General features: G+C 35.7%; 1 protein-coding gene and 1 long non-coding RNA gene across 3 annotated transcripts; both read right to left on the bottom strand.

The window, feature by feature from the left end:
* Positions 1-239: 239 nt before the first annotated feature.
* On the bottom strand, positions 240-1,669 carry LOC122011647. The gene is made up of 2 exons (XM_042568025.1): positions 1,013-1,669; positions 240-924 (listed from the first exon to the last, which is right to left on the bottom strand). Exons 1-2 carry the CDS (start codon positions 1,373-1,375, stop codon positions 292-294), a joined length of 996 nt encoding a protein of 331 aa, XP_042423959.1. The 5' UTR covers positions 1,376-1,669; the 3' UTR covers positions 240-291.
* Positions 1,670-2,529: 860 nt separating this feature from the next.
* Positions 2,530-8,562, bottom strand: LOC122008458. 2 transcript variants are annotated; one of them, XR_006119290.1, is made up of 3 exons: positions 3,043-8,562; positions 2,874-2,971; positions 2,530-2,754 (listed from the first exon to the last, which is right to left on the bottom strand). It is a non-coding gene; the product is annotated as an uncharacterized LOC122008458 (long non-coding RNA). The 2 variants fall into 2 exon arrangements; XR_006119291.1 differs by having other exon boundaries at positions 2,530-2,765; positions 2,874-8,562.
* Positions 8,563-9,701: the final 1,139 nt, after the last annotated feature.

Below are 9,701 nucleotides of genomic sequence, written 5' to 3'. Positions count from 1 at the left end.
ATATTCTTAAAGAGTTAATAGCTAAAGTAACATGTATCATTTAAAATAAATAGAAGTTGAAAATATTCTAAAAAAACGAAGAGCTTTTTTTGTATCAATTGCCTATGAAATTATTTTGAAAAGTTTTGTTTTGCCATCTATTATATGCATTTATTAGATTTCGTTCAAAATCTTTTATTTTCTTAATATTAAGCATTTATATAAAATCTAAGATAATAAGGAAAAATATTAACTCTCACTATAATATTATATCACTCAAAATAAAATCCGAAAATCTAAAAAAAAAAATATTTAGGTATTTATTTTTTGCAAGGCCAAAGCAAGTCCGGTGAGAAATTTATCCCCCGGCTTTGGCCTCGCTGGCACTGTCGTCCACGGTGAGCCCACCACCTCTATTGCCGCCGTCGTCGCTTCCTCGGAGATGTCCTTGGCTTCAGCTTCTTCCACGGCGGCTGCGCGATGGTAAGCGGAGAACCACTTGGTCCTCATGTACTCGTGCCGCCTCCAAGGCGGCACGTGGAGGCCGTTCTTCTTCAGGCTCTGCCGGGCTGCCTCCGAGGCGACGGCCACGATCTGCTGGAGTCGGTGGGGCTGGCCGACGAACACCTGCGGCAGCAGCTGGATGATGGCGCGGTACGTCTTGCTGGGCCGCGCCACCTCGAACTCCGAGCGGAAGCCCGCGTCCACCAGGAGGCGGTCGCCGCCGACCACCGCGTCGACGTACTCGTGCTCCCCCGCCGGAAAAGAAGGATTTTTATCCCATCGGGATTTGCAAATGGCCGCATCGTAGCCGAGCGATCGAAGTCCGGCGGCCAACACCGCTGTGCAATTTCCCTTGATCTTTGAGTTCCTCGCTTTGTCGAGGATTCTCGATGCATCCGCCAAGAGATTTCTCTCCGCCATGCTCGCGCAGAACACCAAACCCTACTCGAATCATCAAACGACTCTCGAAGCTCGAAACTCGAAACTGGGGAGCCAAATGAAAAAAGGGCAAAGGCGAAATGGAACTCACCTTAATCGCCTCGATCGCGTCGCTGGGAATGGCAGTTCCTGGAGCGTTCTTGCGTTCGCCGTCGTCGTCATCGTCATCGTCGGCATCGTCGTCGTCGCTGCCTTCGGAGTTGGAGTGGAAGCAATTGCAGCGGCCTCGCGGCGGCTTCTCGTGGTTCCCCTCCTCGAAGAAACCGAAAACCATGGCGTCCAAGCTCACCGCGTCGTCGGAGTGGTCCTTCCCGTCACCAGACCCCACAGCTTTCTCCACCAACGCGCTCCTCAAGAACTGCCGCTCGAAGAGCCGCTTCAGGCGGGACTTCGCGATAGGCTTCGCCGGCGCGAAGGCCACCTCTCCCATAGAATCGATCGGTTGGACCTTCATCGGGAACGGCTTTGGCAGCGCGATTCCGATCAAAAAAAAGAACACGAAATCTCAACGAGAAACGCAAAATCGAGACCAAAATCTCGGATTCGAGATCGATACGGCTCCCAAAACACGAAACCCTAAATGTCGAACATGAAAAAAAAAATATATCCTCAAACACGGCGATGAAGATTCAACAAAACACGAGGTTCGATCTTGAGCTCAGATGAACTAATCCAACGGAAATACAGAGGATATTCCGGCGACATTCGCCGTTGAACTGGCGATTTCTTCCATTGATCCTGGCGGAGGAGCAGGACTGGAGAGTGGCGAGAAAGGAGACTCATCGAGGGTTTTTAAAGGAGCCGAGCGAGCTTGTTGTTCGGATCCTCTACGTTGCATGCTACAGGGATCCCTTTGCATCTCGTTCATGATGATGCCACGTTATTATATACAAGGTAAAAAAAAAACAAATAACCTTTATTTTTATTATCATCAATATGCCCCACCCATTTTATTTTATTTTATTCATTATAACTTAAAAATATTTTTAGTTTAACTAATTTTAATCTAATTAATTAATTTTAACTATGTTGAAAAAAATATTATAATATAATCATCATTTACATGTAACAACAATTTTGCTCTACTTTCAATTTTAGAAAATATTGTAAAGATATAAAATAAAATATCCTTTTAATATTTTTTGAATATGGAGCATTTCGTTTTCATTTTTTTTATATATTATTCGAACCAATTAAGCTTATGACAAAAAATATATTATTTTTCTAAAATTTTAAATATATTCTCTTTATTCTTTTCAGATCATATTATAATATTATTATATCATGCTAATTCATCACAAAACAAACCACAACAGTGAATATGCAATTCACTCTTTAAATGCTTGAAATAAGATATTTTAGTTAGGAATAAATTTCAAAAATCTTTAATAATTGGAATATATACTATAAACATATATATTGTTTTTATATTAATAAAAAATTCTGAGAGTTTTTGTTTCTGAAAGGAGACTTTAAATCATCATCTGAAGGACGACTGAAACATGAGTGCCTGCCCCGCCCCCCACATGAAATTATTATGATCATGATTCATGAAGTGGGAAGAGAGAAAATGAGATGTTTACTTGGATGAATGAGGCAAAGTAAACAGATTAAAGAGGGATCTCTCATTTTTTTTACCAAAAATCGATCGACCAAATTAAACATGGATGAATGCTTTACATCATATACGATAACTAGTTATCGGTGTCAAGAACATTGCAAGACCATGTCCAACCTTTGGACCAGCTACGAGTCATCAAACACCAACTCTGATTGTCATCCATCGTTCGCCAAACAAGTCGAACTAAACATAGCCCGGCATTCTACCATTTGCTGGCATCAAGCTTTCTCATGTCAAGCAATGAAATATAAAACACTCGAAGAAGTAATAAGAGGACCAATGTTTGAATTTTAAATAGGACGAACGTACATAAGTTATGCTCTAGATTTACCTGGTAAATGCTTCAAGATTAGTCAGGACACCTAAATTATCAAAAAAATATATATATAATGATCAAAATACTTCTTGACTCTCATGATCACCTGAACCCTGCAAAGGTTGCATAACATCAAGGTGTCAGTAGGTGATAAGACAGAGGACAAGTTAGGTAAAGAAGTGACCTAATCAGAGGAGCTTTGCCCAAAAGCATGACAAGTTTACCACAACAATCAATTGCACATCTAGTCACTTTTGTCAAAAGGGTTAACTGTGTCGAGTCCTCTCGGTTTAGACTTTAGGGCACTGTGTTTGCTTCAGTTTGGTTGGTGCATTTGCTTTAAGAGCACAATATGCATACTGGAGATGGGAGACAAGATTTAATTTGGGCAGGAAAATAGTGGCATCTGAGTGAAATTTGTACCATCTTGATCCACCAAAACCTTGCTTTTGGACAAGAGCTGACCTAGAAATAAGATGCAACCAAAGAATACACTGCATGAAAAGGAAGAGAGATGAGAATTTGCAAGTATGATGTGTGGTAACTGAAGAAGAAGATTTGGATGCAAGTTGTTCGATATTGCAGTGTAATGTGTGCGTTAACAGATCAAGTATGATACACTTAACATGAAAACAAGTGCATAAATAATCAAGAAAAAGAAATGTACCTGATACCGGTCGATGAATGGAGGCATTTGAAAATGTATACCTTGGTAGCGTGCGATGGATACTTCTAATATCAAAGGATAAGTGTGCTTCAAGCAGAAATCCATAAAGAAGGTTTGTAATCGAGGATCTATTTGTTTTACATAAAATGTTTTATTTCTAAAAAATATTTTTAGAATACCTTTTAAAATGAAAGAGTTACCACCAATTAAAGGATGCTATGAGCCTATGATAGGCAAACGTCATAGTTCTATCGTTCTAATTTTTATAACTAGATACAAATTGTCTCAGTTATATTTTAACAGAAGTCATAGTTCAATTTTAGCAAATGTTATGATTCTATGTTAGTGGTTGTCACAATTCTATTGTTTTATTTTTTTTATCATAAATAGCAAGTGTTGCAGTTCTATTTTAGCAACCTAGCATTAACACAATAACTTGATGGATCATAGTACGATCTTGTTTTACTTGGCGAGAGTTGGATAAATAGAAAGAGATCCCTCGAATACAATTGGGTAAACATAAGAGGTCTAGGTTAATGGTCATCTGCAAAGATTTCTTTTTTTCCATATAGGATAAACTAGAATCTGAAAGATTCAGGGCAAACAACTTGAAATCAAAGAGTATATTTCACAAATCAGAGCTACTCTAATGAAAATTTAGTGCAAACTACTGTGATTAATCTAAAAGAAAGAAAGATGAAGTACATAATAAAAAACACAAAATATAACAAAAACCTACTTTAGTTGGCAGAAGTTTAATCTAAGTATGACATAATTCTGTAAGAGCACACATTTAGGTTGCTGGACAAGTAAGGTCATGTAGGGTTCATTTACTTGGACAGAACGTCAAGAGGGAGAAGAGAAGCGATTGCAGAATTACATATAAAGCTCCATTATGTATGTCTATCTTTTGTGTATATCTTCCATCCAAAGTAAACAAATCCTTAGGTTCAAAAATTCTAACCAAGCTACAGAACATGAAAGTACAAAACAGAAGCATTCTACCTAAGGCCCTTAGTATCAGAAAATGCCTAGGTTGGGCCTTTCTATTTGAGACTACCTAAATCAGGTCCCTCAGCCGGTCCTTGTTATTTAAAGGCCGTGGACGAAACTATTATTTATACCCCAATTTTATTCTTCCATCAACCTAAGTAATAATTATTTTAATCTATAAAATTTTATTTCTAGATATGGGATAAGGAAACAAGATTTTTTATCTTAGGACAGTTGCTCTTTTTTATTTATGCATAAATTTCTACAATTCTAATATAGAAATAAGAATGAAACATCAATTTCAAAACTATGGATATAAATTTCACACTAGGATCAGAATTTACTGGAACCCTACAAACTTTATCAAATATCCCTTTGAAGAATATGATAAAATCTTCTCTGAGAATCTACACGATGATATAATAAAGTAATTATTGCTACAAACCATTAATGAAGAAGATCAAAAAAAATTCTATGAGGTAAACAAGACAAATATATTCATAATTAATCATCTTTGCAATAGTAAATAGTATTTCAGCATCCACGCCAGCTTCCTTATCCAAAATGTATAATTTAGGATAAAAAGTTACTTTATTAAATTTGGATATCCATTTTTCATTACACCATATATCAGCTTCCCTATTTTTTCTCTCTCCTCTAGAATGTTTAGGGAATGAAAGTCATTTCCTAAATTTAGAAATGTACTATTCATAAATGCAAAAATTAGGGAATAGATAGAGTGATTGATGTAAAGGATTTTTAGCTACCAAATCCAAAGTTTAAGAAAAAATTTTTAGATGTGGATGCTCTAATATTGAACACTGCTATCTTGGTCAGTAGAATATTTAAGTACTAATAGTACATTTTGCTTTGATATTAAAAAAAAACATATGTTCGCAATAAATTTGTGTAAAATACACCAGTTAAGAAACTTTAACTTTGAAATTATAACATGCAAGTTTTACTCTTAGATGTCGAGCGCCATCTATTCCCAAACCAACAGTAGCTACTGCAAGTCCTATTAACCTGCCCTGCAAGTAAAAACTAGAATATGTGTTCATGCAGCATCAACTAATAACTTTTCAAATATGAAGGAATACATTTCTGATTTCATAGACGAGGAGGACCCAGGGGCCCATTTTTAATAAGTTAATATATATAAAAAATATGGCTGACTCTTCGTCGTTGATCCTCGTCGACGCCCTCCTCGACCTTGGAGACATGATCTACGAGAAGCAAAAGAATGATGCTCGTGAGGTAAGCCTATCCCGATCCATTTCCCCACTTATCCGAGAAGAGGATTCTTGATTGTTCGTGAATAATGAACGGATTTGGTTATATTGAAATGATTCGAGACCACAGATCGAAGGTATCATCCCACAAATCGAAGGTATCATTAAACAACTCGCACTTTCTAGCGAGCATGATAAGATTTCGGCTGTGATCAACCTACTAACCTTGGAATTTGCTTGCTCACCGCAAGCGAACCTTAGGAAGGTCAGTTCATTATTATTTAGGCAATCATGACATTCTATTTCTATGGAATCAGAAATGTATTCCTTCGGATTTGAAAAGTTACTAGTTGATGCTGCATGAACACACATTCTAGTTTTTACTTGCAAGGTAGGTTAATAGGACTTGCAGTAGCTACTGTTGTTTGGGAATAGATGGCGCTCGACATATAAGAGTAAGACTTGCATGTTATAATTTCAAAGTTAAAATTTCTTAACTGGTGTATTTTACACAAATTTATTGCTAACATATATTTTTTTTAATATCAAAGCAAATTGTACTACCAGTACTTAAATGTTCTACTGACCAAGATAGCAGAGTTCAATATTAGAGCATCCACATCTAAAAATTTTATCTTAAACTTTGGATAGGGTAGCTAAAAAACCTTTGCATCAGCCACTCTATCTATTCCCTAAATTTTGCATTTATGAATAGTACATTTCTAAATTTAGGAAATGACTTTCATTCCCTAAACATTCTAGATGAGAGAGAAAAAATAGGGAAGCTGATATATGGTGTAATGAAAAGTGGATATCCAAATTTAATAAAGTAACTTTTTATCCTAAATTATACATTTTGGCTAAGGAAGCTGGCGTGGATGCTGAAACACTGTTTACTATTGCAAAGATTATTAATTATGAATATATTTGTCTTGTTTACCTCATAGAATTTTTTTTGACCTTCTTCATTAATGGTTTGTAGCAATAATTACTTTATTATATCATCGTGTAGGTTCTCAGAGAAGATTTTATCATATTCTTCAAAGGGATATTTGATAAAGTTTGTAGGTTCCAGTAAGTTCTAATCCTAGTGTGAAATTTATATCCATAGTTTTGAAATTGATGTTTCATTCTTATTTCTATATTAGAATTGTAGAAATTTATGCATAAATAAAAAAGGAGCAACTTGTTAAAAGAAGAATAGAAAGAAGATAAAATAAGAGAGTAATAATTAATCTTATTGTTTGTTGATATTTGCCCTCAAGACAAAATTTGATTTGATTTGATGATTTGATCCGGTCAATTCTGGTAATTCTCTTTTATCTCTTTTACAACTGTCCTAAGATAAAAAATCTTATTTCCTTATCCCATTTCTAGAAATAAAATTTTATAGATTAAAATAATTATTACTTAGGTTGATGGAAGAATAAAATTGGGGTATAAATAATAGTTTCGTCCACGGCCTTTAAATAACAAGGACCGGCTCTGCCTCCCAAAGTTACAAGTAACCATAGCATTACATTCTCAACTATGTAGATGCACTGTATACTGTTTGAGAGTCAAATGCACAATACTCTACAACCTGAACTAAGTAAATTCACCAAAGAAAAACCATGTACAATCTGCCTTTTTTCCATTAGAGATCTATTGTTTTACATCAAAAAAAAGAACCCCAGTACATGTGGTATTTATATGTCAAGACCCACAGCTAAAGATTGGTCTCATCCTATTGTCATTTTCTACTTGCCACCATTTAACTGCGAATCCAAATCAATATATGCGTCCTTTCTATGGACCCTTCATCTTTCACCTTTGTGTAGTCTACAAAAGAATCAGGACCAAGTTTCCTTGTTTTTGCTACATGCTAAACAAAAAGAAACATCCTTAAAGTTCCAACTGGATGTATAGAAACAAAATGGCATGTTACGGCATTAGCAAGAACTAGTAGTAAAAAGGACTCCTGCCCATGACAACCTTGTGACATGTTAACTTGTAATTAGAACAACAGACAAATTTAGAACTATGATATATGTCACCAGTTACTGCAAAGCAGACCAGCATTAAAAACACCATTTTGTTTTTGATAAACTTGTGGAATGTCAAATTATGATCAGAACAACAAACAAAATCAGAAATGTGATATTTGTTATCAGTGACTGCATTGCAGGTAGCAAAAAGGATGTTCATAATCTTCGATCTCATTCACACAGACCAAATTCGTTCGTGTCAGCAGAAAAAATCACTTTTGTTTTTCTGCATCAATGCGCATGAACTTTAGTAGATAAACGAAAGAATTAGCATCCCTACGTTACTAATCAATTTTGAAAATGTACATCATCGATCGATAGCGAGTTAAGATCCAAATGAGAATTTAAATAAGAAAACGGAAGTAAAAAACGCGAGATCTATAAAAATCATTTCAAAATGAAAGAGAGGGGCTAAAGGAGTTTTATTTCAAAAAACCGATCTTCTTGCTCCAGGCGCTTGAGCTCCGCCGAGATCCGAAGCCTTCCTCAGGTGTCCGCCTCGAAGGGACCTTGTGATCCATCCTGGTGGGCGCGATCGCCCCATCAGCCTGCATTCCGAACCTCAAGTAGGAAACCTTCCTCTCCTCGCATCGCACTTCTCTGATTCGAAGATCAGTAACAGGAACAGGAACAGAATTGAAAGCCGATGAACGGTCCACCTTGATCTCATCGCCAGTCTCGAGATTCCATTTCCTTCATCGCCGGCGATCGATGCGCCGGTGTGCGAGGTCGTCGGAAGACGATGGGAATCTAAAAATAATTTTTTTAAAGTCCCTTATGTTTCTAAAATCATCAAAATTGTATAAAATAATAAATTTATTAATATTTTTAATAAAACATGACCTGGAGAAAATAAATTTTAAATTATCATAAAAATAGGGAAATTATGCAAATACTCTTATTTTTTAAAAAAAAAATCAAAAGGAGTCTCAGAAATTTTTTTTCCAAAATACCTCATATTCAACTAGGGGGTAAACTAGCCGAACCGAGTCGAACAATATTAGGTTCGAGCTTGGCTCGTTTAAGTTATATTCGGGCTCGAGCTCGAGTTCGAATCGAACTTTTATTACAAGGCTCGAGCGACTCGTTTTGGAATTATCAAGCTTGCGAACAGTTCGAGGTCGGCTCGTTATTAGCTCGATTATCATAGTTAACGATCCTAATTCGTTAAGCGAGCTTGGGCTCATTTCCGGTCTCATTTTAGAGCTCATTTTTTTTTGCTTGTTTTAAAACTCATTTTAAGGTTCATTTTAGAACTCGTTTTTTTGACTCGTTTTAGAACTCTTTTTTTTTTTTTCTCGTTTTAAGGTTCGTTTTAAGACTATTCATTTTTTTAGCTCGTGAGCCTACAAACGAACATGTTCACGAGCTCATGAGCCGAATATCCTTAAGCTCGAGCTTGGCTCGATAAAACTGTCGAGCTCGAAATCGAGCTCGAGCTCGGCTCGAAATCGAGCTCGAGCTCGGCTCGATAAGATCAACAAACGAACTCGAACGAGTTTTTTATCGAACCGAATATCGAATAATTTACAAATCGTTTGGTCCAATTACATCCTTATATTCAACAGTTACTACTGATAACTATTATAATCATTATAAAAAATACTTAACAGTTGTTACCACTATTTTCAAGTAATTTTACAATTTATGGTTTATGATTTAATTATAATTATTTTAAAATTATTTTTGATAAAATTTAAATAATTTTTATCAAGTTAAATTAGTAAAGTTGTAATGAATATTTTAATATAAAAGTAATTTGTGAATATCATTTTGATTAAAAATGAATAATTAATTTTTTATATTATAGTAGCTAGTTTCTATTAAGGATGATAATATCTTCTCTGATAAAAAAAATTCAATATTACCAGATTAAATAATATATATCGAATGGAGGAGGGTATCGATATCAGATCTGAATACC

The sequence above is a fragment of the Zingiber officinale genome, chromosome 8A, assembly GCF_018446385.1.
Source record: "Zingiber officinale cultivar Zhangliang chromosome 8A, Zo_v1.1, whole genome shotgun sequence".
NCBI classification, from domain to species: domain Eukaryota; kingdom Viridiplantae; phylum Streptophyta; class Magnoliopsida; order Zingiberales; family Zingiberaceae; genus Zingiber; species Zingiber officinale.
This window is presented reverse-complemented; position numbering and strand designations above follow the sequence as displayed.